The sequence below is a fragment of the Equus przewalskii genome, chromosome X, assembly GCF_037783145.1.
Source record: "Equus przewalskii isolate Varuska chromosome X, EquPr2, whole genome shotgun sequence".
In the NCBI taxonomy this organism is placed as follows: domain Eukaryota; kingdom Metazoa; phylum Chordata; class Mammalia; order Perissodactyla; family Equidae; genus Equus; species Equus przewalskii.
Window position 1 is genome coordinate 92,200,365 of NC_091863.1, and position 19,325 is coordinate 92,219,689.

The window sequence follows — 19,325 nt, forward strand, 5'->3', positions numbered from 1 at the left end:
CTTTAAGTTTTTCTCCATTGAGAATGATATTTGCTGTGGGTTTATCATATATGGCCTTGATTATGTTGAGGTATTTTCCTTCTATACCCATTTTACTTAGAGTTTTTATCATAAATGGATGCTGTATCTTGTCAAATGCTTTCTCTGCATCTATTGAGATGATCATGTGATTTTTATTCTTCATTTTGTTAATGTGGTGTATCACGTTGATAGATTTGCGGATGTTGAACCATCCCTGCATCCCCGGAATGAAACCCTCTTGATCATGATGTATGATCTTTTTAATGTATTGTTGTATTCGATTTGCTAGAATTTTGTTGAGGATTTTTGCATCGATGTTCATCAGTGATATTGGCCTGTAATTTTCTTTTTTTGTGTTGTCCTTTTCTGGTTTTGGTATCAGGATAATGTTTGCTTCGTAGAAGGAGTTAGGAAGCCTCCCCTCCTCTTCAATTTTTTGGAAGAGTTTGAGAAGGATAGGTATTAAGTCTTCTTTGAATGTTTGGTAGAATTCACCAGGGAAGCCATCTGGTCCTGGACTTTTATTTTTTGGGAGGGTTTTGATTGCTGTTTTGATCTCCTTACTGGTGATGGGTCTATTCAAATTTTCAACTTCTTCTTGGTCCAGTTTTGAAGTTTCTTATGTTTAACACCCAGTTGATTCACCATCAAATCTGGTCAGGTTTGACTTCTGCCCTGGTTACCCGATGGAGAGTTTATCATAGAGGTATCTGGAATACCAAGTTTTTAGAGTTTTTGGTTGGGAAAACTGCCATATATTTTTTCTATGATTATTTTCTGGTGAATATTCTATAGCTGAGAATTTTCACTAAATCTTACAGGTCTTACCTATATTAAGGCAAATAAGAAACTTAATGAATGTCCAATTCGTCTGGAAAAGGCCTTATGTAATTATAAACCTTTCAGTGTACTGGACTTTATTAGCTTCTTTGTATGGAAATAAAAGGTTAATGGAGAGTTAGGTTGTCACATGGGTTGATTGCAATATTAAAAATGTTTTTTTCAATAACATCTAATATTAAATTTGGAAAATTAATTGTATGTTTTATGCATTAGTGAATAGAACACAAATGAAACATTGCTGTTATTTCTTGTGTAATGTTGACTTCAAAGGACAAAGGCATATGTAAGTCTATAACTAGCTGTAAATGAAGATCAAACAAATCACCTATCAATTAATGGATTCTGTTCAGGAAAACGTTTTCAAGCCTAACAACTCTAACTTTAAAATTAAATTATCTTCAAAAAATAAAAAAAATGTAAAATTTCCACTTTTCAAATTATTAGAAGACTCTAGCAAGGTCTTTTATTGCTAAGAATTATTGCACTTATGAAATATTTCACAATCCAATTCCCAGTGTAGTAAGAAACATTATGAAGACAGTAAGGCCAAGGTCTACACCAGCAGTATTTAGTACAACTGTCAGAATAATAGAAGGAAAAGTTTTTCAATAACTTAACACTGCTCATTTTAAGAACTTTGGAAGTTCACGGTTCTTAAAAAACTAATAGATTATATTTCATCTATAATAATTCTGGTTCTACTTTGATTTGCATTTTAATCTGGTACCTGATCAAACTGTCTCTCTGTAATCTTCCCTTTTCTGTACCACATGGTGTATATTTTAGCTTCCTTAGAAAAGCAGTCAGAACTCAGGCTTTGCGACAAATAAGAAGTCAAGCACTTAAAATTTTTTAAGAGTAGAGATGATTGAATTGTGGTACACTATCTGCGATAACACAGAAGTGACATTTTCAGAGAAAATGTCTCTTTAACTAATCCAATATTGCACTTTAACTCTAAGCTTCTTTTCCGTTCCAAATGTAGCCAGTAGACAACCAGCATAGCCAAGATCAAAACTGTAGGTCAGTTTGTGTAGTAATTTTTGGATTTGGTCACTAAATCACCTAATGTTCACTTTTTCCTAAAGTAAAGCTTTCTTAATTAACTTCATTAATTAGTTTTGTGAGAGATTATAGACATACTAATGATTCCTCCATACATTTCCAAACCATATGCATCAATATAATTTTGGGCAAAACTCTCAAATTTAAAGGATTTCTAGCCATGGTTACCCTGTGAACTTATAAATATTTCAGATTACACAGCATGTAAGTGAATGTGGAGTAGGGATCAGCAGGTCTAATTTATATTGTTAATTTATCCATTCTTCTGGAAAGGGGGGTGAGAGGAGATATATTTATTTCAGTTTTACTACACTAATACAGTTAATATCCAGATTAGTGATATGTGCTTCTACAGAAATATTATTTCTCTTGCTTCAATTTTTGAAAAGTTAACTGCAAGCTTCCAGGAAAAGTTAAATCTTGGGTTTCTACTAGAGCAGATATATAAGGAGGTAGAACAAATAGAAGAAAACTCTTGCTTACTCTGGGATAAACTGTCACTCTAAATAAATTACATAAGCAAGGCACTCTTTTTTGGTTCCACCATTAAGGTTTCGGGTCATGTGCTTTGACTTGATTTGACAAAATATTAAGATCATAAAACTTTAATCACCAGATATAACTGTTTAATGACTTTGTAATACTTCCAAAAATTCAAAAGAATGTAGCATAGATTCTTAAGGCAATTTCAAAAGAGATGTTAGGAAATATTTTGATGAATCATAACATCAATGAAATATGTGTCTAGTCTTTGAAAACTAAACTGCCTTTTTAGATGTATGTCTTCTGTTGGGAATTTTTTCTCTGAAGGGTGGAATTGCAGATGACTCTATTGGGATTTTGTTTAATGCCATATTACTTTATCACAAACTTAAAGAAAGAAAATTTCAACAAGCCAGGGCTACTGATATAATCCAGCCACAATACTTTGTAATCAAATCAGACAATAGAAATGCTGCTTTCCGCTGTATCACTTGCCTTGAAATAATATAATAAACAGTACTTCTCTACATCTTTAACTTCCTTTCTTCTGTCTTTTAAACTTCAGGCAAGTTATATTGAACAAAAAGATTGAGGTAATCAGGAAGTCAGAAAGGTACAGACAAAGTTAACAATGATAGATTAAACCATTATCTAGCTCCTGATTTAGCAGCTTTGTTGGTTATTGTCTATCACACTAAAAGATAAAGGTTGATTTTTGTATCATATCTTAGCAGATGAAGATTACTGGCCAAATGGAAGGCTAACAAAGTTGAATTCTCTGGCAAATCTTGCCCCCCAACTTTGCTCTACCAACAGTGTAACCATTCATTACTCTCCACCACAAGATCACTTAGTAGAGTATTTTTACTGTAATTTTCCTAATAACTAGAAGACTCACAAAGAGGAAAATGATGTCACTTCAAAAATCAACAGGCCAGAAAATAAATTTTGACTCAGGCAGTTCTATTCCAGGACTCTCATTGTATGATAATAGACATCTAGTCATTGTTGTATTGGCTTTTGTTTCATATTAAACTCTACTTTGAGAAAATGAAGGATTTCTATACTTGTCCATAAATAAAAGGTATATAAAACTTTTGGTGATAAGAAAATAAGATTTTTTTCTTTAGTGTTGAAAGACAAGAAATTTGCTAGCACTTGCTTTCAATGCATCATCTTGAGTGAACTTGTGTTGTTCTAGGCTTTGAAATATGTGGAGACTTAGTCCTTCAATTTAGTTGGTGAAGAGGAAAAAAGTCCTCATTTCTTTGGTGTAATATTACAGCCTGTGGTACAGACTACTTTATATTTACCAATACAGCCTAACTGAGGCATTTTATTAAATAAACATTGTTAATAGATTATTCGTAGTAGGATAGGTAGGAAAATATCCATCAGTCTGTTCTATTTCCATTAATTTACCAGAAGAAGTTGATAAACTGACAAGTGAAGCTTTTTTGAGAGAAGTGTGGGGGGTCACTTGGATAGGGGAATGATGCAGGTCTTAATTCTATGTAAAATATATCATAATGAGAAGAGAGAGAAGCAGGGTCTGATAAAGAGAAGACAGTTCCCATTAACAAAGCAAATGATTGGTGCTTATTAATCAACTGAGTAATTCTTCTTGGCCAGTTTCCCAATAATGATGATGGAAAAGATGATGAGTCTGGTGGCAGTAGAGACAGTGGTGGTGGTGGTAGTGTGTTTTTAACATGTGGTTTGGTTCTGCTATGTTAAATCTGGTGTCTTCCAATATACGTTATTTTTAGGAGATGGCAGGTACTAAGGGTTTTCCAAAACCCCATGGCAAATTTGATAACATAGGTGAATTAGAAGATGGAATATGGAGTTTATAACCCATGTTATTCAAATGGATTAGTTAAACTCAATTGATTATGTTGTTTATTGGGAAAGGTATGAATGTCAAGCAAAACAAATAGCATAGCTCTGTGACTTCTGTAGTGAAAGTGATTATTGATTAAAATTTTATGTTCAAGATTTTTCTCTGTTAGCACCTTACAGTGAAATGCAGGCTTCATTATTTATATTCTTGCCTAACAAATATACACAAAGAGAATAATCTTTTTGAAAAACACAAGGTTTTCAATGGAGGATTCTTGGGGAGGAAAAAGTGCCATATCTCAGACATTAGTGATAAGTAAATTCCTTTTTATATTTGTTATCCTATCTGTAAGGCAACTGTTAATAACATTCAAAGGGGATTTATAAACTCAAGCTATTTTTCCCCTTTTGAATTATAAATTCTAGTTTAAAGAGTTCTTTCTCATCTTTGAGATGTGTGCTTGGCTCCCATATGTATTGGAGTTACAGTACATGTCTATTTAACGTGCAGCGTGTTCATTGCAGCCTCAGGGAAATCAAGAAACAACAGCTCTCTGAACTAAACTTAACTTTACATCATGCTTAACAAGTGGCCTCACTTGTAACACAGGTTTATGTGATGATAAAATTATTTCTTGAGTTTCAGGAAATATTTTTGAACATGAACTTAAATTTTATCTTTAAAAAATCTAGCAGCACTGAACTAATAATGAATAATAACTCTTGAGACAAGAAGAAAAGAAGAGAGTCAAATAAACAAAGGCAGGTCACTCAGTTATACAAAGACTGCATGATAAAGTACGTATTTTCAAAACTCCTTAACTCTACATTCTAAGCTTGATTTGAGCATATTCTATAACTTATCCTTCACTCCCATTCATCATATCTTGGTGAACCATATCATTTCTGACTAAAACAAACGTATAACCAGAATTTAATTCACAGGCTTCTTTGGTGTGGTAGTTAGCCTGAAATTCTTGCCAATTTGTACAGTTAAATAAAATGATTAATTGGGAAACAAAAAAAGCTGCCCAATACACTATTTCCAGATGTGCTTCAATTTGTTCTCTATGCAAGTTCTTAACGAAAATTTTCTTTGTGCAAATCTCAAGACTCTTAGGCAAAGATGTTACTGGAGAATATTGACATCCATGCATACGTATGATACAGGTTAATAAAAAACTAATTCTCCTTTCACTTAAATCTAACATTCAACTTGTGTTCATCAAATTCCCATAGTAACATTCAATTTAATTTACATCTTATAATCGTAACCTGATATTTTTAATTGGATCATTTTTGTATAGTATTCTAGACTTATAAAGAATGATAGCATCCCAACATAATACTGTTGTTTTTGTGATAATAAGCTCCCCGGAGCTTATTTTCCATGGAAGTCAGTAGCTAGCAAGTGCACCAGGCTAAGCGGTCGTGTCTTTTGGACTTGGTAAGAAGCTGCTTCTTTCCTGCAGCAAAACTGAATCTACGGCAAGTCTGCAGTACACAACTTCTTTGGTGTTTGCTTTTCAGAAAGTTCAATATTCTTTTTTGTCCCCTAAAAGTAGATTCAGACAGCATGTATGGATTCTGCAAGATTTAAGATTGGAAAGAGCTTTAAGTGTCATTCACTAGCTACCCATTTTTCCCCTTTCCTCATACATGACTCTTGTAATATCCCCATTAATTGATTAACTTCTATAGGGTTGAACACCCCAAAATCAGAGAACTCACTCCCTCCAGAAACAGCTGATTCCACCTTTTGACAGTTCTGAATGCTATAAAATTCTCGTATAGAGCCATAATCTGCAGGGCTCACCGTTAATTCCAGTTTTATTCTCTTGTGCTTGTAATTTCCTTTAGTTCAGAAATATTTATTAAATGCCTAGTTTGTGTCAGACTCTGTGCCAGGCACTGAGGGAAAAAATACAAATAAGATATAAATGCCGACCTTGGGAAACAAATCAAATCTCTTTTCCATAAGAAAATCCCTCAAATATTTGAAACCAGCCAGCACATTTCCCAAGAGTCTCATCCTGTAGAGGATACAAACACACAGCTCATCATATAACATGTCTCAAGCCCCCTACTGACCTGAACATCCTTGTGGATGAACACCAATCTACTGAGTTCATTCTTAAAATATGTGCCTGGAAGCACCAAATAGAGCCCAATTGTATCCTGACCCTTTTTACCAAAGTTGCAAAAGCCCGTGAGAAACTTAGGTTTCCTGGCAATCATATCACACTGAGGACTTGTTGATCCTGGTGCCAACTAAAATCCACCAAGTGTTTCCTTCTTCTGTGATAGAAATTTGTGCAGAGAAGTTTGGTAGCCAAAATTCAGCATTTCACATTTATTCCCATTAAGTTTGATCTTGGTCAGTTCAAATTGTCATGATCTCTTTGCATGATGGGCCAGTTTGTTAAAATACCTTCTATTTTTATATTCAAGTCATTGAGAAATTCAGGTTTTAACAGTCCTGCCTTTCTTGACCTTTCATCCGAACTCCATTTGTGTCAAAAATTAGTAATTATCATTGTTATTTATATTCTTTGTGCCCAGTATTAGGGTAGATGTGAACAAAGGAAATGAAGAAAAGTATATGACTAAATCTTTGCCCCTGCGATACTTAAAATTTGGTTGAGGAGATAGTTCTTACAAAAAGAAAAGAAGTAGTCAAATAGCAAGGCATGATGGTGTATCTCACTTGAAATAGTATAATAAGACTGATTTACAGACCAAGAAAACCAAGCCCATTACTTTAGCGATGACTCTTAAACAAGCAAATATTTTGATGCGTGGTAATGCGTGGTAAAAGCCCAATTAGTACAGGAATTCAGGGTAGAGATCAAAGTAGTCTGAAAGAGTCTGAATAAGATATAAAAGTAGCAAGACAGCCAGTTCAAGGACAAAGTAGTTTTGAGCTAAGAATGAAACAAAAATCACTGTTTCCCTGGCCTTTTGATCTTGGTTTAACTTAAACAAAAGGTTCTAACTACCATCTTTCTCATTGTATGCTGGAAGAGTGGAATGCATGTCCACAATATAAAATGCATTCATCGTAGCATGAATGTGCTCCATAACAACACACGTCTCTCTAAAGAACTGACATCTAAGTTTCTAGCTCTTTCTTCTCCTTGGTGAGGCTATTAGAGTCCACGCCCCTTCCTACTCAAACTTATATGTATATTTTGTTGCTTTTTAAAATATATATTGGATTATTAGAAGCCACAACTACAAGAATGTCAGATATAATTAAGTTAATTCAATAACATTTGTTCCCAAAAATTTAAGCACAGATTTTAAATCTTGCTATACTTTTTTATTTTGAGAAGTGGCAAAAACATGGGAACTTCCAAATCCACCCAAAAGGTTTTCAGTTTCTTTCTCCTCCCATCCGTGAGGGTATCAGAGAACCAGAGTTGATTGCTGTTTTTTGGCTAAAACAGGGATCCTTTCCACAAAGAAGTTGCACTCCGAGAAAGACTGACATGATCAGAGACTGCCCCCTGCCTTCCTACACAGCACATAGAGTTCAACTTCTTTGATTTTCATTAAAAATAATCCTACCAACTTTGAAGACTTCAAATATAATGGGCCATCTGTATCTAAGATTTTTTTTGCCCACTCAATGACCCTGATTGAGGAACAATAAGAGAGAAATTTGCTGTGGAAAATACTATAAAAGTTTATCCCTCCATATGTCATGCCTCAATGATGGACATTATGGATATGATCCTGGGATTTTCCAGTTAAGCAAAAATATGAAATGCTGAAAATATTATTTTATACAATTGCATAATTAACAAAAAAAAAAACCTTTTAGCTATCAGCTTTTGCTTTAAAACTGAAAAAAATATAAGTGGAAGGATTATCAAAATGCCTTGCATTTATGTCCTGTGGTAAACAAGGGGAGAGGGAATTTCCCGGTAGAATCTTTGTGTAGCTTCTTTTGCTCTTCAAAAATATCTGCCTTAAAGTTTTTGAGAAGGTGGTCACTCATTTTTAAGTTGATCACAGTCCACAATCTTTTAAGTTTGTTAAAATAGGGCTCTCGGGTCAAGAGGAGAAATAGTAATGAGTTGAGAAGTAAACTTTTCCAGTCGGTTACTAATATTTATAAGAAAGTTCCCTAAGTCTTAAATGATAAAGAACCTTTTCCTATTTAATAACAATCTTTTTAATTCCTTCCTGAATTTTTAAATTAGTAGTTTTGGAAAGGTATGTATTTGAGGTGGGGGAAAATCCTTCTGGTGCAGAAGTTGCAAAAACACGTCTGTATCCTTGGAAAACGGGGCGAGTTTTTGGAAACTGTGTTCCCGGGGCCGCTAGGGATTTGCGTCAAACTCGAGGATTTCACAGTGAATGACTCCCATTTCCAGGGACAACTTCCGTAGACCTAAGGAAGGGAAGGGAAAACCGACTCTCGGCTGATTCCCCAGGACGCTCGAGGCAAGGGTTCGAGAAAACCTCTCTGGCGACGACAGAGCGCGTCCGCATGTGCTTGTTTTGAGTTTGCTTCCCCGATCTTAAAGTGCGCCATAAATTTCTCCTTACATTATACTCTCCGGGGTGGTGTTGCCAAAACCTTCCAAAACCCGTCGGATCCGCCAGCCCTGGGCCCGACCGCAGCGCAGAAAACCCAAAGAGGCTGTAAGCGCCGCCAGTGCGGCGATAGCGGAGCTGGCGCTCCTGGCTGAACCGGGCGCGCCAAGCCCGCTGCAACCCCAGCTCCGGCTCAGCCTTACCGGCTCCCGGCCGCCGGTAAGCGCCGCTTAAAGGCGAACTTGCCTGCCTGTGTGTCTCCCCGAATTCAGAAGCCTAGGCGCGCTTCAGCCCGCCGCCTGGCTAGCTAACTTTCTCTACTACGCCTGGAACCTTCCCAGTCCCTGAGTGGGCTTCACCCCAGGTCCCTTTGGCACTTCTGCCTTTCTCAGGGAGAAGGAGAGAACAGCCTAAAGAGGGAGATATGAAGCAGTAGTAATACTATTAATAGTAATAACAATAATAATTATTGGTAGTATTATTACTATTATCCTCATCATCACTGCCCTTGTCTGCATCATTGTTGTTATCGTGGTCAGCGGCTCTAAGCTGCTTCCCCCAGGAGCTGGTGAGAGTGAAGAGGTCCCGGCTTCGGCGGATGCTATCTCCTGCAATCGGCTCGCCAGAGCCCATTTTGCCCTAGCGAATGTATCACAGTGGTTTATATTTACATTTTTAAATGTAAAACCAATTTCTCAGCCTCCGACACAATAAATATAAGCCCCGCCAGAAAAGCCAAGACGAAGCATTCCGTGTTTACGGGGATAGAGAAAGAGGACACTTGGGGAATTTTTGAAGATTAGTGCTTAATTATTTAAAGAGAAGACATACATTTTTTCTTGGATGCTTATGAATTACTGTTCGCTAACAAAGCATTTCTAAAGATGTGCGCGTTGTGCAGTCAGTGGTCTTGGCAGCGCTGCTGCCGCCACCTGTGTGGCATCATACAGCAGCATTCAACAGACGCTTCAAGAAAACTGCAATGGGTTTTTGCTTTGTGAAACAGAACTTGGGTGTGGACCGCATGTTCACCGCCAAATTAAATTTCAGAACCCTGAAAAGTGTTTGAACTCAGTGGGGATGGACGGAATCCCGAGGATTCCCAGATGCCCCTATTGGAACAGACCAAAAAGTTCCTTTTACAAATCGGGAAACCGAGGCACAGAGAGAAGTAACCCAGAATTAGGAAGGGACCAGATCCTTATCATTGTTCATACCGCCTCCCCCATCCCTAACTTTTGGGGCTACTGAGGCAAACAGTCCCAGGCTTCGCTGGCCGCTTCCTTCCCTTCCGCACTTTGGGATTCAATACTCCAAGCCGCTGCACGGCCTCCCTGTAGCCTCTTCGGTATAATCGCCACTCTGCCGTCTGGTCCCCAGTAGCTGAACCAGAGTCTTGATATCTTCCTTCGGTCCAACTACCTCGCGCCAGCAAGGAGCCAGTCCCCACTTCTACCCACTGTGGCCCCTAGTAAAGTGCTGCGGAACCTCGACCAAGACCTGAGGCCTCCCACTCCCATTCTCTTTTGGAAGAAATCTCCTCTGCCCCCCTTCTCGGCGGGAGCATCTACACTACTAAGCTTGATCTTGGTGCCTCCCAGGTGTCTTGGCCAAGGCGGCCCCGACAGCTTTTCTCTGCGCTGCAACCAGGACACCTCAGGCACCTGCCGGGCGCCCTGGAGCCCACGGAGAAGAGCTCTGCCGGTTGCAGCTCAGCATGCTGTTAGTTGCCAAAAGGGAGATTTTGTGGTTCACCCCTTGCCCTGATGCCTTGACCATGCCATGGCAGCCCTAGCAGCAGCTGGGCAACCTATTGGCTTTGAGCCCAATGCTTTGTGCCAGACAAATAGGTGCAGCCTTGTCTCAGAAACCCGAAGGAGCTGCTTTCAGGGTGTCATTCTAAGCACCTAGCAAGAGGCCTGTAGGGTCAAGAAGGAAACTGAATTGTGCCCTCTTGGGACACGAAGGCCAAAGGCTTTGCTTTCTCCCTTCTCTGTATTTGGGGCTGGGGACAAGGGTGGGGAAGTGGGCCTTATAACAGGGCCATGGCCTTTGAACACTAAATATATTGGACCCTGTGAATGCCTCAGTTGCTCCTCCTGAGGGAAGGGACAGCAGTCAGAGCCGAGACCCTCGGAGAGAGATTCAAAGCTCAGTGGAACTTCCAAGACTTGATAAGTGTTGAACTGAAATGTTCAGGTAGGGGTGTGGGGGGGAGGGGAGGAGGGGTGTTCTTTGAACCTTTAAGGGTGCATTCTTGAGACCCTCCCCCCATGACTGACCCCAGTTCCGTCCAGTCTCCAGGCCTCATGAATCAAGTTAATCACCATGGCCACCACCACCATGGGGTCTCGCGCCCCCTGCCAGCGGGTTACAGATGCACTAAGAGACTGGTCCAACTAGGCCGGGGGCAGTTTAACGCAGAGAGCTGATTGGCCGCTCTTGGCTCCGCCCCTCATCCCGCGTTTGGCCCAAGAGCGCTGTGCAGCCTCACCAGCGCGGGGTAGGAGCTCTGGTGCTCGCCGAGGACGCTCCCTTCCTCGGGTGCACTGATCTTTCCGATCCTGCCTTTGGAGCAGCTTGATTGCCAGCCTTGGCTGCTCCATCGGCCTGCCTGTCTCTTACCTGCGATTGCATATGAACTTTTCTTCCCTCTTCTTGAACACCTTGTCGTCGGAGTCGTCGAGATCGTCGTGGCGCTCGCGTGATGGCCTTCGTCCGTTTAGAGTAGTGTAGTTAGTTAGGGGCCATCGAAGAAGAAAGAAGACGCGAATAGTGCAGAGATGCTGGAGGTGGTCAGTTACTAAGCTAGAGTAAGATAGTGGAGCAAGACCGGCCAAACCTGTCCGGGAGCGCAGGGTCGCCCAGAGGAGGTCGACTCGCCGGCGCTTCCTATCGCGCCGAGCTCCCTCCGTCCCTCCCTCCGCGGAGGCGCGAGATTGCGGCGCGCAGCGCAGAGCAGCGCACAGACTGCCAAGGGCTCCGCTGGGCGATTGCAGCCGAGTCCGTTTCTCGTCTAGCTGCCGCCGCGGCGACTGCTGCCTTGTCTTCCTCCCGGACGCTTGTGGTAAGTTGGAGCCCCGGTCGGCATTGCCAGCTGAGACCCTAACGGTGTAGGGGGGGGATGGGATGGGGAGCGGGGACAGGTCCCGGATGGTTGCAGCTTGCAGGACCGCACTGGCCCGGGTGGGGGGAGGGGGCGGGGGAGTAGATAGGGAGGGACTCTGAATGCGCAGATCGCGGGGAAACTGGGGTCTCTGGGATGAGAGAGGGTCTTAGGTTCTACGGAGGGTCACCGGAGTCTCAAATAAGGTTGAGAAGTAGGGACTGGAGATGAAGGTGCTGGGCGGAGGCGAGGGTCTCGAGACCAGGCGCCCGGGAAGAGAGAGAGAAACTGAAGGCGGGCGTTGGGGTCTCAAGAAGTGAGAGTGGAGGGAGGGAGACTGAACGTGAGTGTCTCTGGGCAAAGATTTAGGCTGCAGAAGGTGCAACTGAATTGGGGGCGTGGGCTACGTTTATAAGAAGTCCGATTTCGGGCAAGTGGGAGGGGGCACAAGGCTTTGGGACAGTGGGAACGGAGGGGGCGAAGGATCTTCTATTATATTCTCATTGAAAACCGACCCTAATTTTCGGAGGGTCTCAGTGATCACCGGTAACTCTGGGGAGATAAACACTGCGGATCCGTGTCTTGGTCTAACAGCTGTTGGCTGAATCTGAACGGCGCTGCTGATGGTCACGTAAGTTTAAGAGGAGAGTATAAGGGCATACAGCAGGCCTTTTTATTACCTAAGCCACTTGGTGACAGCTTTATATTTTGAAAAGGATTGCGGAGAAGTCGCCAGCGCTGCCTCTTATTCCGGTTCCTTTACTCAGTTTAAGCTGACAAGCAGTCTTAACAGCGTACCTCGGAATTGCTAAACATGAGAACAGGTTGCCGTTCCTGACGCCACATAAAGTTCGTCATTGCAAAACGTGTCTGTGTGTCTGTTTCTTTTCTGCGCCATGCCTTTTGCCTTTTGCTTCCTGTTGAATAATATGGGATCTGAGGTGACACTTTGTATTGTGTTCAAGACCCCTTTATTTTAAGCGACAGCGTTTCTCCGCTCAAATTCAGCGGGCGACCCTCGGCACTAAGAGAATATCTAATTTGGTTGTGAATCACTGCCGGTACCGCGCAGCTTCTTCGTCAATATTTACCATCACAAGCCTCATCCAAAGAAGCCTCTGATTGCTGAGCAGCTAAGTGCATATGCCCCTCACCACATACCTTTTAGGCAGGCTAACCAAGGGAACCTCTCTCTAGGGGGAAATAGCATTGAGCTAAAATAATTGGGGTTGGGAGAGACGTTGCAGTAAGTAACCTCTGAGCTCCCCAGTGTGCAGACGTTTGTGACCTTACACACCATGGTGCAAAAAGACATCTGGGTTTCAGAGTTTAAATTTTGATTAAGAAGTTTATCTACACATCAGCCATTCTGACGATCAAAATATGGACACGGTAGAAACAAGGCGTTACTGTAGTTGACATTATGTGTAGACACAATGAAAAATGCCAACTGACATGCCCCACAGAAAAAGTGATTTCTACCATGATCATTGCATTTCTTTTGCAGTATTTAAGTCACACTGAATATCATCCTTTCAGAAGAGTATAATTCCTTCGCACCATGATACCTTGATCTTTGGGAGTCATCTACCCACCCCCATGAGTAGGGGGAATAAAATCATTTTTTCTATATTTTGAGGGAGGTGGGTTATAGAATGCTTAATTATATTTTTAATTCCTTAAATGTGTTCTTCTGATCCTCCTGAGGAGGAAATAAAATATTTATACTTTTCATCCACACAATTTCTTTCCTAATAGCTCTTGTTATCTACAGCAACAAGCCCAACGCAAGCCCTGAAATTTGGAAGGTGGATAAGGCTTGTGATTGTAATGCCAAGGTAGGAGTTGGAGTGCTTAAGCCAACACTGACAGTGTTTTTCTATCCGCATAACCTAGAGAGGGTTTTTAACCCTTCCTATGCTTTCTTGAGGGATATGTATCTAAAGCTGTCATGGATGATGGTGATGACTTTTTCAGATAATAACATGACAGTCTTTGGTGCAGTATGAATTCATAGGAAGAAAGGTGAGAAATGACATTTTTGTGAACCTACTGAATGCCAGGTGTGGAGCCAGGAGCATTACGTATATATATTATTTCACATGGTCTTCATAGCGAGCCTATGAAGGGGAAGATATTATTTCCATTCTATTGATACCGTTGGATTTTTTCCTTCCATTTCTCAATATATTCTTGCAGATTAATTTAAGGCAGTGGAATAAGAAATATTTCTTTGTGCTTTCAAGGCTACCTGGAAAGAGCATGTTTATTTCTTTAGCAATAAGAGTAAAATCTAAAAAGCCTAAGATCTCTGATAGAATGTTGGATAATCCATCAAGGGTTTAAGCAACATGGCCATCTCACCCACAGTGGCTTACAGATAGTATATTACTCCGCTGGAAAATAAATTCTAAAATCATGTTAGATTTGCAGGATTACCGCTACCATTTGGAATTTAATTATTTAGGAACATTTCTACATTTAGCTGGTAAATACCTAAATCTAAATAATAATCTGAAGCCTGCAGCAAAGCTCAATTATTTTACTGTTCCATTTATTTCCTTCAAGTAAAAGTTATTTCTCTCCAACTAAGGGAAACACAAAAATTAAAACGACATTTGAGAGATGTTATCAGTAACCAACATTAAGTATCCTCAGCTACTCTTATTGAAATGTTCAAGGCCCACGATTGAAGAAGATGGCTGCTTGCCGAGCCCCCACTAGCAGATAAGCCCCAAGTTATAATGGTTCCTGAAGCTCCAGCCTATTTGGCCAGTATCCTTGAAGAACCTCTTACCACCTTACTTTTATTGCAGTGAAATACCTCACACAATGAGAACGTATGGCCCTTGTATTGAGATTATTTTAGTAGAGCTTCGCATAAAGCTAAGTGTTGTCTAATAGAAAAAATAGTAAATTGTGTCCCACTAACAGCCTGGATAGCCATGAGCAAACTAGGAAAACCTGACCATAACTTTGGGTTAATAACATATTATATTATTGTAATATAATAATATATATTAATATGTTACATATTAATTAATAATATATTAACCCCATCTGATTGTTGTAAAACACATGGATATTAAGCGTTTTAAAAATTTTTAATTATTTCACAAAACTATATTTATTATTATTTGTCGCCATTTCAAGATACCTATGTTATGATATCTACGACTTCTGTACTATTGAATCTCAGAGAGAAATCGCCGATCACCAGCTTAATGTGTCCCATCAATAGATCGCTCCATCACTACCTTTCTTCAAAACATTTTAAAGCTTCCTTAAAATTGCTGCAGAACAGCCTAGCAATCTCTGTTTTAGGTGAATAACATTGAAACCAACCAAGAGATTAAGCTGCACCATCATTTAGCCAGTCACTAGCAGATTCGATAGTAATGCTCACATGCAACAACACTTTGGCGGTCACTTCTGACATTTTAAGGCACAAATGGTATAGCGAAAGCAGGATTTCAAGTAAGATGCACTTGAGCTAGAATCTTAATTATATTTTTGTCTCCCTGTACCCAACATCTCTACTTCATCCTACCTATTTCTTCCTCCTTTCAGCTACGGTTAAGACTGTGTCATAAGCGGTTTACTAAGATATTTGCTTATTACAACGTTGTACTTGTAGCTGGCATTTAATAAAGTCAATCTTGTTAATTAGGGTTAACCTTATTCATAGATGACCACTCCTATGGTCTAATTTAAGAAGCACTAGAAAGACCTTTTGAGCCCCAACTAATAGCCTTCGTGGTTTTCCACAGCATTTGAAATTCTACGTTCAGGAATTTCCTTCTTTAATATTACTCATTATTTCCTTTAAATCCAAATATCCACCTAGAGAGGTAAAATATTTTTATCACTAGCTATTAATAAGTAAACATAAATTTATTGACAGCTTTCAGAAAGCCTTTAGAACTGCGCTGTCCAATACAATAGCCACCAGCCACATGTGGCTGTTTAAATTTTTTAATTAATTGAAGTTGAATAAAATTGTAAATTCAGTCCCTCAGTCTCACAGACCACATTTCAGCTACTCAACAGCCACATGTGTCTAGTAACTACCCATCGGACAGTGCAGATATAGACCATATCCATCACTGCAGAAAGTTCTTTTAGACAACAATGTACTAGAAAGTAGAGACCATCAGTTTTTTCACTGAACACTTCCTCCACCTCCTTACCTTAACCAAAACCTGGATTTCTCCTACTTGGATTACTCCTACAGAAGCTTTCCTACTTCCTGACAGATCTCTCAAATGGAGATGAATGAATTCTTATCCTCTACCTCTCCCCACTTCATGAATCTTATTACCCCCTCATATATAAGGGCTTCAAGCTATGGTTGAAACTCTCCTTGTTCCATTTTGTTTAACTTCCAACATACTAGAACACGTCTTTTCCACTTTTATTTAAACAATCCTTTATTGAAGCTTATGCCACTCAAATATTTTCGTCTTGTTTCTGCTGTCTACACCTTCATTGAAATTTTTGGCACCAGTCTCTTGCTTACTGTTCATTTTTAATCTTGCCATCCTCTGGAGACTTCAGTACTTATGAAGATTACCTAATAACTATCTAGCCTCATAATTCCTTGGCCTCTACTTTTCCATTGTCCTCAGCTTCAGGCCCATGGACACACCTAAAATGCACCACTTTCTAACATTTTAAGTTCAGAAATACTACCCTCAGATTATGACATTCAGTACCTCCCCCCTCCCACCTCTGCCTCCCTTGTATCTGCTCTTCTATCTCATCAAGACTTCCTGGGCCCTTCCAAAAGCTCTTTGTTATAATGCTTTCTCTTGACTTCACATCATTTTCTTTCTAGTCTGACCGTCATTCCAGTCATTTCAGTGTTTCTCATCATCACCAAATATACACTTTTTGTTGCCCTTCCACTGCCCCTACCTTTTACCTCCACTGTTTTGAGTTAATCTATCCTATTTTCTACTCTGATTGCTGAGCATTATTAAGAAAACTAACGAAACTACACATTTATAATCTCCAATCTTAGCTAGGCCCTCAATACTGCTCAGCAATCCTTTTGCATGCCAATTTTACATGTTAACTCCCTTTCCTATTTTCCTAGACATATGTTCCACACTTTTGCTACTCTTCTCAGCTTCTCTATTCCGCTCCCACATCCCTTAATTTCAGCAATCTGACACTGCACAGAGAAAACAGAAGATAAGGAAGTGCATAAGGAAAATATCATCTTTATTAGCTTATCTCTCCTCTACCTCTAGACATTTATTTATTATTCCTATCCTTATTTCTTTTGCTTTTCTTCAGAAAAATAAATACCTTTATTCTTCTCCATCTGTGCACGGGATCCTATTTTCTTCCATATCCTGAAGATCTCATCTATGATATATTCTTCTCTTTCTGCAGTATCTTACATGGTTCCTTTTGGTTGTTTGCCCTCCACATAAAAACTTCTTTAATCTTCCTTATATTGAAAAATCTGTCCTTTGTGATAGGCTACTGTTAATGCATTTCAAGTGAGTTATTAAAATAACCACACTTTCCTTCTGACCCACTTTCCATTAAATGTTCTCATGAGCCTATTCCCCACCCATGCCCAATCACACTCCTCCATCAGAGTTTCTTTTGGCACATAGGAAAAAGTGTGTATATAGATGGTCAGCAATGGCCGTTTCATCTGTGCTAAATTCTTAAACATGTTTCTCATTATTCAAGTTTAGGTGATTATAATAAAAAGGGATCCTCTGGTGGACGATAAAAGGAGTATGTTTCTGATAAAAAAGAGTGAGTAATAGAGGAAGCAGACCATAGAGAGTTAGTTCAAGGCAACTTGGGGCAGCCTGAACTACTGTACAAGGTGGTTAGCCGAGCATGGGAAAAACAAAGGTGAGTGGTGAGTGTGGCTTTCCAAAGAAGATGAAGCAGCTTGATTGGAAGCGAGGAAGGGATGGTGAGCATTTAGAGCTGAATCAGTATTGTAATGCAGGATGTGGGGTAGACTCAGTATGAAAATTTAAAAAATGAAAATTAAACATTAGTGAAACCAAAGACAATGTCAACTAGGGTCTAGAAAAGAATAGCAATGAACAAACTGACATGGGTTCTCTTTAGCTTTTCATTTTGGTAAAAAATGACTGTTGTCTTTAAAGTGATTAGTAAATGCCCAAGAGTAAATGTCCCATGTTCAAACCTTTTTATAAGTGTATTTTAAACTCACATATCTCTCATTTTATCTCGTAATCAAGACGTACTCACCGGTTTCAGGTACAGGTTCCTACAATCAAAGTAGGAAGACTTGCCCCAGTTAGCAAGTAATTCTTCTTCATAAAAGAGGTATAAAAGATGATAATAATAGCTGTTACATATTGAAAATTACTATGTACTACAGATATCTAAGAGATTTACATGTATTTACTCATATAAAACTCACAATTAGCATAAGAAGGTACTACTAATATCTGCAGTTTGCAGATGGGGAAACTGAGGCACCACAAAGAGGTTAAATAATCTGCTCACACTAAATGACCAAAATCAGTCTTGAAGTCAGGCACTTTTGATCCCAGGGGCCATACTGTCAAGCAGCAAACGCTACTGCCTCTGTTTAGAATTGGCTAGTTTTTCTTTCATACTGTAGCCTCTAGTCTTTGGATAGAACAGATTTGCATTTGTGAACATGAGGATATTATTACTGATAGTGTCCATTAATCATTAATATGCTGCTTGGCAAGGTAGTAAGATAGGCATGTAACATTTCATCTGGAGATTCAGCCACTAATAAAAAAGTAGAGCAAATGAGAAAGCACCATTAATGCTGAGGGACTGAGGGTCAGGAAGCCTGAGTGAAGCTCAGGGGAGTTACAGAGATCATTTGAAGACTGAAATGAAATCAGAGAAATAACACTATTATACAGAGAAGATGACTGGAAAGGGTCAGGTGACACTACAATGAATTGGACACATAGGTGTGTGTGGTTTGTCATATACATGACACTACAACAAAGGCTATTCAAATTTGGTCATTTATATAAAGTTGCCTACTTGGAATTCAAACAGGAAAATTGAAGTCCTGGAAGTCTGAGACTGGAGTGACAAAAGGGTCATTAAAAATCATTTATCATGTATCAGAAAAGTTTGAAGTGTTGTCTGATCCCGTTTGCCATATATTACCTTTTCATGCTGGGGTCAGGAGAAATAATTTGCTATCTGTGACTTGGAAAATAGATACTTTAAAAAGCGATTATCAGTTTTTTAATTTACTGATCTGAGCCCAGGTAGAAAGACTATATCAGAGTACAATAATCAAACTAAAGTTTATACAGGGTTAAAAAGAACATACTTACAAAAATTTTGCATGCTTAAAGACTTATTTTAAGTTGGTTTAGAAAAACCAAAAGCTGGGCAAGCCCCATGGCCTACTGATTAAGTT

At 39.6% G+C, this 19,325-nt stretch overlaps 2 protein-coding genes across 2 annotated transcripts in view; one reads left to right on the forward strand and one right to left on the reverse strand.

Annotated features, from left to right (window-relative positions):
- The window catches only part of LOC139080873 (uncharacterized), a 29,036-nt gene extending 16,273 nt beyond the window's left edge, over positions 1 to 12,763 (reverse strand). The window contains exons 1-2 of the mRNA XM_070603365.1: positions 12,704 to 12,763; positions 11,425 to 12,056 (exon numbers count right to left, since the gene is read on the reverse strand). Coding sequence (XP_070459466.1) covers positions 11,425 to 12,056; positions 12,704 to 12,763 — 692 coding nt within the window. The remainder of the gene's footprint in view (positions 1 to 11,424; positions 12,057 to 12,703) is intronic.
- HTR2C (5-hydroxytryptamine receptor 2C) overlaps positions 11,741 to 19,325 on the forward strand; it is a 307,860-nt gene continuing 300,275 nt past the window's right edge. The window contains exon 1 of the mRNA XM_070603676.1: positions 11,741 to 11,866. The gene's annotated coding sequence lies outside the window, so the exon portion shown is untranslated. The remainder of the gene's footprint in view (positions 11,867 to 19,325) is intronic.